At 43.1% G+C, this 16,004-nt stretch overlaps 1 protein-coding gene across 1 annotated transcript in view; it reads left to right on the top strand.

Annotated features, from left to right (window-relative positions):
- Positions 1–1,530: 1,530 nt before the first annotated feature.
- The window catches only part of ephb3a (eph receptor B3a), a gene marked incomplete at both ends in the record, with an annotated part of 59,836 nt that continues 45,362 nt past the window's right edge, over positions 1,531–16,004 (top strand). The window contains 2 exons of the mRNA XM_079243588.1: positions 1,531–1,588; positions 15,584–15,648. Coding sequence (XP_079099714.1) covers positions 1,531–1,588; positions 15,584–15,648 — 123 coding nt within the window. The remainder of the gene's footprint in view (positions 1,589–15,583; positions 15,649–16,004) is intronic.

Genomic DNA, 16,004 nt, shown 5'->3' with positions numbered 1-16,004 from the left:
AGAAAGAAGGAAAGAAAGAAAGAAGGATAGAAAGAAAGAAAGAAAGAAAGAAAGAAAGAGAGAGAAAGAAGGAAAGAAAGAAAGAAGGATAGAAAGAATGAAAGAAAGAAAGAAAGAAAGAGAGAGAGAAAGAAAGAAGAAAAGGATAAAAGAAGGAAGGAAAGAAAGAAAAATGGAAAGAAAGAGAGAGAAAGAAAGAAAGAAAGAAAGAAGGATAGAAAGAATGAAAGAAAGAAAGAAAGAAAGAGAGAGAGAAAGAAAGAAGAAAAGGATAAAAGAAGGAAGGAAAGAAAGAAAAATGGAAAGAAAGAGAGAGAAAGAAAGAAGGAAAGAAAGAAGGAAAGAAAGAAAGAAAGAAAGAAAGACAAACATTAAAAACAAAGTCCAGCTGAAACATTAAAAATTAAACTGAAAAAAGAGGAATAAAAGTAAACTACAAGGACAAAAATCAAACTTACTGGTGACCAGTCTCATACTGGGATAGGAGTCAGCCTCTCTGTGACCCTCAACTGGACTAAGCAGGATAAAAAAAATGAATAAATAAAAAAAAGTAGCGAACTTTAACTCTTAGTTTGCTGTTCTTACTGACAGGAGGGAACCCGCTGTGGTCTTCTGCTGCTGGAGACCATCTGCTTCCAGGCTGGACCTGTTGTGTGTTCAGACATGATGTTCTGCAGATCTTAGTTGGAACCAGCACTGATTTCATTTCACATCATCTCCAACCAGTCTGACCAGTCTCCTCTGACATCAACCAGACCTTCTGGTCCAGAAATCTGCTGCTCGCTGGATATTTTCTCTCCTTCAGACCTTCTCTGGAAACACTGGAGATGGTTGTGTGTGAAAATCCCAGTAAACACTCAGACCAACAACCATGCTGCGTTCAAAGTCACGTAAATCTCCTTTCTTCCTCATTCTGAACAGTTACCACGTGATTAAAGTGTCTCAGCAGACATTTTGTTAACAAATAGTTGAAGAAAGAAAAATATGAAAATAAATTATCTTTTAAAATAAAACATAATAAACTCTTATTTTGAAAAGTTCCACCAGAAGTTGGACATGAATGGTTTCTGCCTTGACTCTGCTGTGCCCCCCCTCTGAGCCCCCTCCGTGTCTCTTGCCATTCCTTCGCACATCCCTCGCAGAGGAGCAACAGCCTCGCGGAGTTGGACGGAGCTGACTTCCCAAGACTCTCCTCTGCGCGCGGACACGTCCTCCCTCTCTGGGGAGCTGTGGGGGGGAGGCAGCAGCACCCGCAGCTCGGAGATGCGCCCCTGGACAGGAGCTCTGGTTCGGTAAAGTCACACAAAGACAATGAGACTGAGGAGGAGCGCAGTGTAGCGGAGGAGGAGGAGAAGGAGGAGGAGAGATAAAGAGGATCTGATCGGATCGGGGCTCCTGGAGCTCCTCGTCGCGCGCTGAGGACATGAGAAGTGGAGGAAGAGGAGGAGGAAGCTCGGCTGTGGCGCTCTGAGTGTCGCTCCATCCAGTCTGCACACCTCCATTCATGTTGCAGACTCCTGCTTTGTGACGATGGATTACCTGCTGTGGGTGTGCAGCCTCGTCGTCCCCGCGGTCCTGGCTGTGGAAGGTAGGTCGTTTCACGTCTGTGTGACTTGATGTCTGCTGGATGAACAATAGACTGTCAGTGAAACACATTGCTGTCACCAGGAGAGACTAAACACACCGGATCCATGAGTGGAAATGAGAACACACACATACATGAAGGGGTCTTTATGTGTAACAATTAAAATAACATTGTGTGTAATTACCAGATCACTGATGTATGTTGTCTCCATTCATGTTTTTGTTTTAATTAAACCCACTAATACAGCAGAGACCCCCACCCCCTTTCTGTCAAATAATCCCGATTTAAAACCAGCTCCCTGTGTGTGAGAGTGTGTGTGTGTGTGATGACATCCAAGCGTTTCCATTGCGGCTTGCAGGACTGCCCTGTTGCTATTGTCCTTGTTGTCACACCCACGAGCCCAGTGAGGATGCCCACCTGCCCCACCTCTCCTGCGCTGGGAGGCTGGGGGTGTTGCTCCGCCTCCACCGCCACAGTAAAACACACACACCCACTGACATGATGCGTGCCAGAGGTTTGAAGACGCTTCTTGCATCAGGCAGTGTTATCCCTGAGACCAGAGCGGATCACTCTCAGCTGCCCCCCCCCCCCCCCCCCCCCCCCCTTCCATGACTAGCCACAGGGACACACATGTGAAACATATTAGATGACAAGTGTGTATTAAAGGTCAATGGCTTAACAAGTGTGCTGCAGCCCCCTCTCCATCAACAAGGGAGCGTTGCCCCAGGGAGAAGCCCACCCTCACCAGCGACTCCTCTGTGAGCTGTAGCTACATTCCCCTGCCTCCCCTCTGCTCCTTCACCTCCCCACACACACCACCCTGTCCAATCTGCCTCTTCTGGACCGTGGCCAGCTTGATCCCTCATCAATTCTGGTGTCAGCAAGTAAATCAATGCAGCGGCAGCAGCACTCCGAGTCCCAGCGGGCTCCCACACAGAGATGATCTGCCCCGCTCCCCCCACCTCCCCCCCGCCACAAAAAACCCTCAACCGTTATGCAAAAGCTCAGGGGTTAACTAATGTTTATGTAGGGTGGGACCAGAGGGGTCACCCCTAAATTCTGCCTGGCGCATCTCCAGGGCCGGTCCAAGTCTTTATGAGTACCCAAGCGGATCCCCAGGATAACTCAGCCCATTTGGTGTTTGAGCATTTCATACACCGTAAATATAACACACCCACTCATTTGAATTACTTGTAGCTGGTTTACGTCCTGCTGGCGTCTCGTCTTTGGTTTTTTTTAACTTGAATCTGATAAATGTTTTAGTATAAAAGTGTGTGTTTTAAAGCAGTGTGATGTAGCTTATAGCTACTGAATTTCTATTTCAAAGTATGAGACATCAGCAGGTAAGACACACTTAGAGTACAGGTGAACTTATTCAACTTCTTTCAGGACAGACATACAGTAGTCGGCAAAAATGCAAACAGGAAAACAAACCCCACATCGTAATACCCGTCTTAGGGCTCATTTATGCTCGATGACGGATGTACGGACGGGTGGACGGAGTCGGTTACGCCCTTAATTTGGTCTGTTTTCAAGGGACTTAGTTCTCTGTTACTTGAGAAAAAAATGCAGCAACATCACTGGAAATCACGGGGCAGTGTGGAGTTGTGTGGCTGACACACAACATGAGCAATGAACAAACCAGAGAAGAAGAACAGGATCAGGAAACAACTAGCAAAAAACAGCCAAAGAAGATGCAGAAGTTGAGGAGAATAGGAAAAAAATCACGTTTTATTCTTTTACTTTTTCTGGTGTTTTCCAATGGTTGGAAACAATTGATAGCGGTACATTACTGCTATCAACCAGTGTCAAAATCATAGACTGTATATAAAGAGACATTACCCATAGATTTCTGAAGAGCTGAATTGAAGCTTGGAGGGAGTCTCGCCCGGAAAATACAAATATGGGCAAAGAGGTGGAGCTAAGAGGGCAGCCATGAGCGTCATGGTGGATAATTGGTATCGAGCAAACTCCGAGCTTTCTGTAGCTAAGAGCTAACCGGCTAACCCCGAGATAACAGGAGCTAACCAGCTAACGGAGGCAAGCGGGCTGAAGCTAAGTGATGTTGTGAACCGGCTAAAAAACCGCGGTTGTTCTACGTTCTTCTGACTTGAAGCCGGAGATTGGATACCTGTCAATCAAAAGGACACGCCCCTAAATATGCCGAACTTTGAGATTAAATTACTTTTAAACGGGTGAGTTAGAAAAAAATTCACTCCCCCCACAGTTGTCATGAAGGTAAACCTGACCTATTAAACCGAAAATGGATTTTTGAACCAGGCTGTAAACATTTTTATTTCTGCTGTGAAGTTGGTCTTTTTTGGGAATTAGCTCTGTTTTGGAGCCCCTAGTGGATGAAGGGGGAACTGCAGTTTCATGCACTCCCACATAGGCTTCACTTTTAACCGCCGGAGGTTGCCGCTTGGTCAAAATGCAGAAGTGAACTCTGAACTCAGCACTGCCCACTAGTGGATGAACTGGATAAACATAAACATAAAAGACGCATGGAAGGATGAGGGAGAACAGACGTCCCTATTTACGCTCAAAAGGGAGCATAAACGGGCTTGTTAGTATCTTCCTGCATGAGTGCAGTAGTTCTCTAACTTAAGATCACTACATCCATGAAGGTCACCAGATTACTGTAAAACATATATAACTTGCATTTCTCAAATAAATTTACAATATTAATCAGAGCTGTAAAAATTCAACCATTATTACAGACATTAATAAAAAGGTGCAAATTTAACAGATTTAACACATAAATAACAAAGGATACGTTCAGACTGCAGGGAAATCCGAAATCGGAATTTTTTGAAAGTCTGTTCACATTTCAGATCAAATGTGACTTGTATGTGATCTCCTGTATGAACCTCATGCACACCAGAAGCGTCTCGCATGCGTAGAAGACACGGCGACGTGCAGCGAGCGTCCGTGTGACGTCTTTGTGTTTGCGAAAGTAAATATGGATGGCCGGATTAATGCGAGCTGACCGTTCAGACTGTAGTCGCATGGCAAAAGATCAGATACATATCGGATTTAGGATCACATATCCAAGCGGCCTGGGTCGCATTGGAAAATATCAGATCTGTGTCGTTCAGACTGTTAAGAAAAGATCGGTTACAGGTCGCATCGGGGCAAAAACATCAGATTTAAGTCACTTCAACCTGTAGTGTGAACGTAGCCTAAGTTACCAACATTGACGAATGTCATCTTGGGGGTCGTGGCTCAGAAAGTTTGAGAATTACTGCAATAGTGAACCTCAGTGATTCTACAGTGTTCTGCTGCACAAAAACCCCGTGCATGCATCGCATGACAAAAGCGGCAAGGACTGGTTCAACTGTTTGCATCCATGCATGACTAAAATAGCATAAAATCCAGTTTTTACTTGTATTACCACTTTTATTTTATATATTCAGTTAAATATTTTTCTTTTTTTTTCCTAATTTATTTTTAATTGAATGGGGGGTCTTGTGATGTGGGGGCTAAAGTCTGGTGGATACAGCATGTAGACTAAAACCTATGTGTTGTTCTGAAACCACCTACCATGCAGCATTCATACAGCATTATCTATCCTACTGCCTACCTGTGTGATTGTGTTTGGACATTCTGCAAGAGGATGTAAAAGTAATACAACCAGCAGATGTTGTTACCATGCAGCTAAACAGCCAATGATACTGAAGAAACACAATGTTTGTTTACATTTTCACCAAAAGTCTTATTATTAAATGATTTCTGAAGCTATCACTCATTCTAGTCGTAACGAAGACAGGATGATCTGATTTGCTTTATCAGATAATTGCAGTTTGTCAAAGATTTTTCCTCAACGTTGATGTCTTTGTGCTTGGAGACCTGTCAATCTGATTTAATATTCTTTTTTTTTTCTGCAAAAGAAGTTGCATCCACCTATTTTAGTGTTTTTCCATAAGAAGTGAGCGGTTAAGAAAAGACATGATGGTGGGAAGCAGGTATAAATGAAGTAAAGCATTTATATGGTAGCTGTTTTGTAGGTCTGCAGCTAATGCTAATACCACCATTTGTTTTTTTTTTTAGCAATGACACATTGTTTGGACAATATCATGATGATTGAGCGTAGAAGAAACCTGTTTTGACTAAATATAACAATCAGACTGAATATTGATCAGATAATTACAATTTATTACAGGTTAATATCAGTTATCAGATTTTGATAATCATGTAAAAAACCTCTGACTTTCGCAGTATGAATAAAATGTTTCTGTAGAAAAAATTAAAGCCAAACAATACAGACTCATCAGACCTAAACAATTGTTTATTAAAAAAAAAAATACTATTAGCTGTTTGCTTTAACAGATTTTCCTTCACGTTTTACATCAGATAAACTTCTTTTTCTGTAGTAATCAGTTAATTATTTCCTAAAAGCTTCCCATCTCACACACACCTTTTTATCATTTGATTTTATTTTTTAGAAAGATCTTACCAACAATCTCCCCACCTCGGCCCGCCCCCCCCCCTTTAAAAACCTGTAGAACCGCCCCTGATGTTCGTCCTCAGAGGAAAAAGATCATAAGGCACGTTTTAATCGTTTGCCTTCACTTTCTCCGTCCTTTCCTGTGAGCTTGAGGTTGTAAGATACAACTAGAAGAGTGCGACTTATCTGCTGTTTGCACCAACATGACTGCAGTAAAGGCCTCAGCGGCCCTGACACTTTTACGTTGCAGCTCCCTCATTTACAGTCAGCTTTTACTGTCTTCCTATTTTAAAAGGTAATAAAGCAGACGGACGAGCGCTCGGAAAACATTTTACAAAGCGATCTGCAGGATATAGCGGGGAGCATCGTCCACAGTATTCCACACGTAGCTGTTGACCTGTGAAAGCAGATGCATGCAGGCCTGAAGAGAGACTGAATTAGGTCAGCTCGACTTGTTCAAAAGAAGCTGCTCATCAAGCGTCAAACTGAGCATCGCGCTCAAGCCTTACGAGCGCGATTCCCTCCAGAGAGATGAAGCCAAGAATGAGCCCCAGGCCCCCTTTATATTCTGCAGCCACAGATCTGATCGCGCTGCAGTCGCCACTGATGATGATGATGATGATGTTTGGCTGTTAATATTTCATATGTTTGCTCAGTGTAGTACAAGAAGAAGAGACCTCCCCCTTTCATGAAGCACCCCCCCCCCCCCCCCCCCCCCCTCTCTCTCTCTTTCACAAAGTGAATAAAACATCAGCATGTGTGAACTCCCGGAGCACACATTGAATACAGAGCTGTGTGGCATTTCGGCTCCAGCAGGCAATCAAAAAAAAAAAAAAAAGAAAAAGAAAACAGTAAATGCCAGGGGTGGTGATGCTCTGAAGTTCCTACCGCTGCATTGTTTTCTTACCCCGGGGGCAGAGTGACTCCACCGCTGCTGTTTTACGACACAGGCTGGGGGGGTTGAGGAGGGTTCTGGGTTTGAGTTGTAGCTGCTCTGCGATCTCAGAGGTATTGTAAATTTAACAGGAAAAGTCAGGAGGGGGTGTGTGTGTGTGGGGGGGGGCACACAAATGTGGAACAAATGGGATCTTTTTCAACCTTAACTGGTCTCAGGGAGGCAGAGAGTTGAGGGAAACGCACGTTTGGGAGGGGAGAGGTGCTGGAAAAGGAGCCTTCGCCAGCAACTATGCATCTATTATTCATCTTAGATAAGTCCTCGTGAGCGTCTGAGAGGTTCCTTTAACCTCTTTTATGCCTGTTTCACGTTGGTAAATAAGTACGTCAAACACCTCTGCCTAAATACTACCAGGTTTCCTTAACACTGGCATGGCTGTGCTCCCTTCCAGACATAAATGGTGACTCCTGGTTTAAACGCCATCATACGTTTCTGGCCTCATACTTCCATGAGTTTGTTATGTTGCCATAGTAGTTAAGTCAGTTCATCATTCTTCTTCTTTGGTTTGTTCCTTTCGCTGGTTGTGTGTCAGCTTTGAACAGGGTGGTACTCCCTTAATGACTTGCTGTCAGTTTGTCCTGCAAATATGGGACAAAAACATGGGTGATATCTATATGTAGATCTATAAACTGATCTGTAGATTAATAGTTTTATAGCACAGAAATGACAAAAAATAAACACAGCAAGTTCTAAATCAAATCCATATTTGCCAAATTCAGAGTACCATGAAGACACTTTTATGAACGTCAAGCCTCATTGCTGGACAATAAAAATAACACTGAAAAGTAAATACATAAACTTAAAGTTCATTAACCCTTTCATGCATGAATTAATAATAAAACAATGCAACAATTTTCACATTTTTGGAAGAAAAAAGAAAAAAACACTGAAGTGGTTTATTTGCCCACTTAAAGCACTGGATATGAAAACTCCACACTGTCCTGCCGACTTCCATGTTGTCTCTAGGAGCGAGTGTGAATGGATGTTTGTCTCTTTGTGTGGCTCTGTGATGGACTGGCGACCTGTCCAGGTTGTACCCGCCTCTCGCCTGAACACTGCTGGGATAGGCTTCAACTTCCCCGCGACCCGTGATCGGATTAAGGGTTTCAGATGATAAATGATTGAATGAATGAACCGCCGACTTCCAGCGGTATTGCGGCATTTTCTGCGTCAAGAGAAGGATAGCTAAGGGACCAAATTATGCATCTATCTGGATAAAACTGTCCGTTTGTCTGCATAACCGTCTTCTCTGCCTTTAGGCTACGTATCTACAAGAGGGAAGTCCGGGGTTCATTTGCAAGTTTCAGTTTCAGACAATGGCAGCCATGATGCCGATGGATGAAACTGTGATAACGTCCATTTTCAGAATGACGCATACAGGAATGTCCACACTAGTCTCTACCCCTCATTTTACATCACAGGGCTGCGCTACATAGTCAACTCATTCTGTTGGCGAATTGGAAACAAAACTTGCCATTTTCTCCTCGTCGCAGATCACATGACTGCCAGCTGTCACCATGGCAACCACGCGTTGTTCCAAATCCAATCCAAACTCGAGTGAAAAAAATGTTTTTTGTTGTATATTATTTTATTCTTTCTTTGTTGCATATTCATTCAACAAATAATGATCTGTAGTTATTTTGTTAACCTGCTTTGACGTTCGTGTCGCTCGCGCCACTTTGAGCTCCTGCCTGCAGTGCATTGTGGTCTATATTGACCCGTCTAGTGACCTTCGATGCTCACTACGTTTCGAGATGCATTGTGGATCATTTTGAGTTCACTACTTTTTTCTCTCTGGACATTCAGACGTCCCTAGAAAATGGTGTGAGCACCATATGTAGGTGGACATTTGGACACAGCCATAGAGACAGTGTAGTAGACATTCAACTCACTGTGGCATCTTTTTCTTTGTTCCTTTTGTTGGTCATACGTCAGCTATACTGCGCAACACTGCAGTATATTGATCCCAATACTAATGCTGATGTGTTTTTGTTTAATAAAGTAGTTAACTTCTCAAAGCACCCGCAGGAGTCACGTGAATACATTATTTATTCTTCATGTATGCTGGATGATGGTAAGCTACATGTATCGCCACAGCTGCTCTGAGGCAGACTGATGGGAAGGTAGCAGCCAAAGTCTCCCAACGGCGTCTCCAACAACAAGCGAACATGCATTCATTCATTCACTTAATGCTCATTCATGCTTAGTGCGAAATATGCATACGCAGTCTGGATGTGTGTATGTTTCACCACTTTTCAGCGAGCTTGCGGGTGCTTATCAACCAGAGCAGTACCACGAGAAACCACAGGAGTTTAGCTGACATCCGATGAGTGAAAAGACCAAAAATGAAGCGGCTGCAGTGGACTTAATGGCCACACAGATCATGTGTTGCACTGCCTTTTTAAAAAAATCTATTTTCTGATAAATATGTGCTTGTTTGTTATTGTCTGAAACTGAAAGTAAACTGTGAACTCTGCACTGCCCTCTAGTGGATGTATTAACTAACAACCAGCGTGAAGGGCGCATGGTATATGTGTTCAGCAATATTTAATATTTAACCTAATATGTGGCAATATAAATGAGGCTTTAGAGCAGGGGTTTCAAAGTCCAGTCCTCGAGGGCCGGTATCCGTCAGGTTTTTGTTGTTTCCTGATTCAAATCAAATGGATCCTGCAGCTCTTTTTCAACCTATTTATGAATTTCGGTCAGGTGTGTTGGAGCATGGAGACAACAGAGACCTGCAGGATACCGGCCTTCCAGGACTGGAGTTTGACACTTCCGATATGAACGTTTTTCCTTTCGACATGATACTTTTATTGTGGTACTTTTTGTGGTCTCAATACTGATACAGATATTTCTGTCCCTTAAAGGAAAACCCCACTGTGGTTTGCAAGTGCCACATGACATGAAAAAAAAAAACTCAAATATAAATACATGAAAGAAATGCTTATTGAATGATAATAAAAATGTATCAGTGAGTAAATTAAATAAAGACAATTAAAACAAATAAAAATGATCACTGAAATGATCAGGCTGCAAACTTATATGAATTAATTACACTTTTTGTTTAAATTGAGAGAACAGACATGAACCTGCATGAAAGATACTAAAACGCAACATCAAGACCAGCTCTAGCATCTTTAGCATCACCATCGTGGCTTCTGATTGGCTACCGGGTCCATTTCATTTGACTCTGAAGACAGAACAGGCCGCCTGGCTGTTTGCAGGTTTATTGCCTAAATCTGAGGAGTGGAAACAGATAGCAGGGTTCGTATCAGCGCAGCGGCATCGCCGTGCTGGAAAAGGATTAAAACCAATATTGGGAGTGGCATATATTGACGTATTGATTCCAGAGTATGGATACGTCCGTCCCCGGGCGTCCTGCTTGAAGACAGCTCTTCCAGAAGCAGGACGGCGGGCGTCCTGTCCGTGCATGTGCGCTGTGAAACGAAGCCTGTTCAAAAAGCAGCAGATCAGACCTTTTTTAGCCGAGGGTGAGTGATTCTGTCTCAGTTGCCTCGGGGCACCTAGAGAGACGGGAAGAGGGGGGGTTTGAGCCACCGGATGGCAGGCTCAGGGGACAGGCTGGATGCATGGCTCAGTGGCACGCGGCTCCAGCAGCATTCACTCAGCCGAGCTCCTCTGAGGGCCGAGCGTGGCCAAGCAAAGACAACAGCCGCTGATTTTAGCTGATTAGTTCCTCCTCCCCGGCTCAAGTCGTGCTAATCAGTAAAACAACCTTGTTCACAAGCTTGTACTTTAGCTCTACAAGTGAGGTTATTAGCTGCTGTCGCTCATTCCCGCTCTGCACACATGCATGAAGGACTGCGAAAGCTCTCCAAAATGAGCTTCATGCAAACGGACATCTGCTTTGTGCATAAATATGCCTTTGTAATTATCATTGATGGAGAAATGAGACTTCCATTGTCGACAGAAACGGAGGCAGATGTTTATTCCTTTTTAAAATTCATTAATTTTTATTATCAGACCTAAAAATACTCGTATTAGCAAACAGAGAAAAGCCTGGTTGAGGTTAAATCACATGCACAGCATATGACTGCTTTAACTCTCCATTAATTACGGATGAAATCACAGAAAGAATGTTTTATTAATGAAGACTTGATGATTCATCATTTAACAGTGGTTAATTCACATATTTGTTCCTCATTAAAATGCATGCTGCAGAGGAAATAAAAAAAAGCCTGAACCTGAATCTCTCCGCCGCGGCTCGACTCGCATGAACTGATGAGGATTCCTGTACGGTCGCTGCATAAAACCTACACACTTTCAGAAGTCCACATTTAACTTTTTATCATTGTTTACCTGCTTTTATCTCACTTACATGAATGCTGATCCCGCAAAGCGGTCAATTTAGGAAGGAAACCAAATAGTTTTTACCAGTTTGATGACAGGAACTTTCTCCAGAACTTCTGATTGGTCCTCTTCCTTCATAGTTGTATAATGATACCCCTGACACCAGATGCTCATGTAAGGATTAATTCTCATGTTGAAGTATTGATATTTCCGTGGAAAGCAACTGTACTGTCAGGATCTCGTCTAAATGATATCAAGCTGGTGGGAACTATTTGTCCTTCCGCCGGCCATGAAGACGAGGAAAAGGACAGGTAATGACACCTTGATTTGTCCCACAGCAGCAAAAAGAACAGACAAAAGAAAAGGCATTGAATAAAAGAGATATAATAATAAATGTAGAATATAAAATCAGATAAAAGATAAGAAAAACAGTTTTTTATCACTTCGTTGTTTTTTGTTTTTTTTTGTTTTTTTTTTTGTTAATGTGACAACAGAATGGATGTCTTGGTTCATACCAGAAGCACAATTTTAGGTTAAAATTTCTAATTTCAAGGTATTTCATTGAAGGGTTGAGTAAAAAGTATCGTATTCCATCAGTATCATCAATACTGTCCTGAACTTTAGCATCAGATCAGAAAGACAACCATGTGGAATGGCACCTCACTGCTCGCCCGTTTCATCTGCAGGAACTAAATACACAGAAGCAGCTCAGGAAAAACTAATCTAAACTATCTGAAACTTTCCTAAAAACGCTTTGAATCGAGGCCTAAACTCAGATTGTTTCACAGCGGTTCTGTTCAAACACCAACCAGCTGTAGAAGCACAGAGTTTTGGTTTCCCGGCAGGTGTCCGGTCCACTCTGAAGCTCAGTGGGAACACAGAAAAACACCAAAGTCTTTGACATCGTGGCGGCTGTGGGTCTCTACAGCTGGAGAAGGAAACCAGGAGGTTGTGTCAGTACTGGAGGAGGTGTGATGGACTGGTGGCTGTCCAGGCGTACCCGTCTCTCCATCTACGTTTGCTGGGACAGACTCCAGTTTCTCCTGCGACCCTCAGCTGGACCAAACGGTTGATGAAGTGAATGAAAGAATAAATGCAGGCGTCATATTTGTTATCATGAAGGAGCCTCTGCTGTGACGTCGCTGTATGCTGACCGCTCCACCAGGTCTTTCATCTTTGCCTCAGAAGAGACAGATCACAGACAGAGACGTGGTTTTGACTCTTCAGCGTTCCTACAAACCTGGGAGAGGTGTGGCGTCGCTCTGTTTAACACTTTTACTCCTGGTGTCGCACATTTGTGTCAAAGCACCACTGGTTTTTGGTTATTTTATTTCTTTACATCTAGTTATTCTATTTTATTATTAGATTTCTGCTTTAATCTTATTTATTTATTGGCATAGATTTAGTTGGTATTAAATGGACTTTGGGCTGCACGGTGGCGCAGTGGTTAGCACTGTGGCCTCACAGCAAGAAGGTCGCTGGTTCAATCCTTGGCTGGTTTGGTCAGTGGCCTTTCTGTGTGGAGTTTGCATGTTCTCCCCGTGTATGCATGGATTCTCTCCAGGTACTCTGGCTTCCTCCCACCATCCAAAGACATGTATGTTAGGTTAATTGGTCACTCTAAATTGCCCCTAGGAGTGAGCATGAGTGTGGTTGTTCGTCTCTCTGTGTGGCCCTGCGATGGACTGGCGAGCTGTCCAGGGTGTACCCTGCCTGTCGCCCAAAGCCAGCTGGGATAGGCTCCAGCTTCCCCGCGACCCTGAATTGGAATAAGCGGTTCGGAAAATGAATGAATGAATAAATGGACTGCATTCAAATGGCTTTTTGTTTTAATTAACTGTAAGTAAATTTAGGCATGAAAGGGTTAAATGCACCTTTCTCGTACTGTTAAAGCCATGAGCTGCTTCTCTTCTATTTATACAGTATATCGTCAGGAAAATAGAAAGTAGGATAGAAATGTACAGAAACGTGCAAACAGACTGAATCTGAATACAGAATGCAAAACAAGAGTTTGTAAATGAGCAGCTTGAAGCTTTCTCTAGTCTTCAGGAACAGTTTTCCAGGCTTCTTAAAGACTTTCCAAAGCTCTAGATGTTTCTGTTGTTTGTCCTGGTCCCTGTGCAGACCAGGGTCTCCTACCTTTATGATCCAAAGAGCCATTTTAGCCATCAGCCCAGCTTAGTGTGTTGTTAGAGCTGCACATGACCTTCTGAAAAAAGACTACTTATAATTTTTTAATAAATATCTACTATAGAAATGAGCTTTTTTCACCAACCACCATTTTATTTCTATTTTAGGTTTTAAAATGAAGAAATATATAGAAAAAAAGGGCAAAAAGAGGGCAGAAACACTGCTCTCTAAGGGATGTATTTTTGGGAAATGATGAAAAAAGCGCATCGTTTCCAGTGTCATGACAAGAAAAACAGTTTCCTGCATCATCAGACTGAAATTTAATGCATTTATTCCATTAACAACATCCACAAAACTGCTAAAAAAAACAAAAAAACCAAAACAGCATTTCTTACTGTATTTAAAGATATTTGTTGTTTTCTTTTTTAATTTTATTAGAAAATAATATTCAGAGCCGTTATGGAGACTCCATAAGGTCCAGGTTCTGGGGTGGACTCACCCCTCCATCAGACTGGTTCCCACTGATCCTCAGTCCAGTTCTGGTGTCATGTGGCATATCTCTGCCCTTTCATCCTTCATGGAGGCTGTTTCTGATGGATCCAGAGACTCCTCCATTTCTTTCAGACTTGTCCATTTGCTGTAGATGTCCTTCATTTGTCCAGTTTTCTATGTTTTTCAGACACGCTGCACATCATACATGCCAAGTTCTCAGTTAGCATTTCTGTGGAAATCACCTTCTTACTGGTAAAATCCTGTTTAATATCCATTTAACTGGGTTGTCTCCAGTATTTTCATAGATTCAGATAAAGAAATGGGGAAAAAACATTTGTGACAAAGACCCTAAAGATATGATTTGGTTCAGTGGTATGCTACGTGTTGACAGTATCCTCTGGAGTTCGAATGAATAATTAATAGGTCAACTGCTGCAGTGGCTGAAGAAACGCTCTGAAATGGTCCAGTGAAAGGCCTGATGGGCTGAAAAAGAGCCAAAAAGCAGAAAAAACTTTTTACAAATGTTCAGAAAGTCTGGAAAACCGTTGATTAAAATCGTTTTATACGATTCAAATCTGGCTGTTTGGGAGGGAAATGTGAAGAAATGAGGCTTTGATCAGAACCTTCAGAGTGTCGTAGACACTAGGATCATACAAATCAGCATAATTAAATCATGTCTGTCAGGTTTTTTTTTTTTTTGTGGCAAAGCTCCTCGTGTCTGTCGGCGGCAGCACAGGGAACCCGTCCGTCCTGCTGGATGCAGACACCTCTGTACATTATCTCCCCCTTACATGAAGAAAAACCGCCGTGGTTTCTCTAATGAACCCACCGTGCACATTGTAAACGCTGTTTATGTCTGCTGCCCAGCTGTTACAGAACCATGAGAGATCTATTAAGTGAAACAAGTCTTATTACTGGAAACAGAGGAGTGGGAAGACGCTGGAAGCGTCTCCAGAACATAGCCAAGCAGAGAGTTCTGTTTGCTTTGGCCTCTCGCACCCTCCTTCTGCAACGTTATCAACAACTTGTGAGCAAATGGTGCACAGCAGGCGTCGTGCCATCGAGTCTCCACCAAGAAAGCCTAATTGTTTTGCTGATTACGTGGGAACAGCAACAGAACGGTGGGAGGCGGCGCGGCTGCAGCTGCAAGCCCAGAACCTGTAGAAGGTGTGATGGACTCATCAGACCACCATCCAGGTGACACCCCGGCTCTGGACTCCAGGCATCATCATAAACCATCAGGACAAATAATCTGTTAACTCAAGCCTGACCAAAACTTCCTCTCCTTCTCCTGCATCTCTGCTGATCTAAGCTGCTTGTTCTGACGCGACCTCTCTGAACCAGCGGAGTTAATGGAACATCTCCCTCTGAAGACATCGCCCGGCTTTCTTCTTATTTCCACAAATGAATATTGAAAGGAGTGCATTTGTGCAACACACAGAGAGCCTTAATTAGGCTGCATCACAAATACGCTGTGATTGTCAGTGCTTTCAAAAACTGAGTGCGTGTGGGTGGAGGTGATGAAATAGCAGGAGAATACCTGCCTTCCTTTGTTCGGCTGAGGGAATTGTGTGTGTGGTCCTTAATGCTCTGCAGTCATCTTCTTCCTCACACCATTTAACTCCACTTTGCGTACCTTCCTTCTCCTCTCAATCTGCAGAAACCCTCATGGACAGTCGGTGGGCCACCACGGAGCTGGCATGGAGCACGTTTCCAGAAAGTGGGGTGAGTGAGTGTGCATTTGTGTGTGTGCTTTTCAGTTTTTTTCTCCAGCAGCATTTGTTCCATTTGCTTGTTAATAGAGCCCAATCCGCCTCAAACAGGCACGCCTCCTGCTGTTTTATGTCTTTGTTTTTGCAGTGAATGTTTGCTTTTTGGCTACTATAAAGCAGAAACTCACAGTGTGACATTGTGTGGAAGAAATTTAGAGATTCACGAGTGTCGACCAGGTAAAAAAAAAAAACCTTGAGAAACGTTGCGTATTGTAACTTAAACAAGACCAGAACAACAACACAACGAGGCAAATCCTTGCAGTTTGTAAAGATAATTAGGTGGTTTTACCCCTCGTCCCTCCCCAGGAA

The sequence above is a fragment of the Telmatherina bonti genome (assembly GCF_933228915.1).
Source record: "Telmatherina bonti genome assembly, chromosome: 7".
Lineage (NCBI taxonomy): Eukaryota > Metazoa > Chordata > Actinopteri > Atheriniformes > Telmatherinidae > Telmatherina > Telmatherina bonti.
The sequence above is the reverse complement of the archived record's forward strand: the minus strand, read 5'-3'. Positions and strand labels throughout refer to the sequence as shown.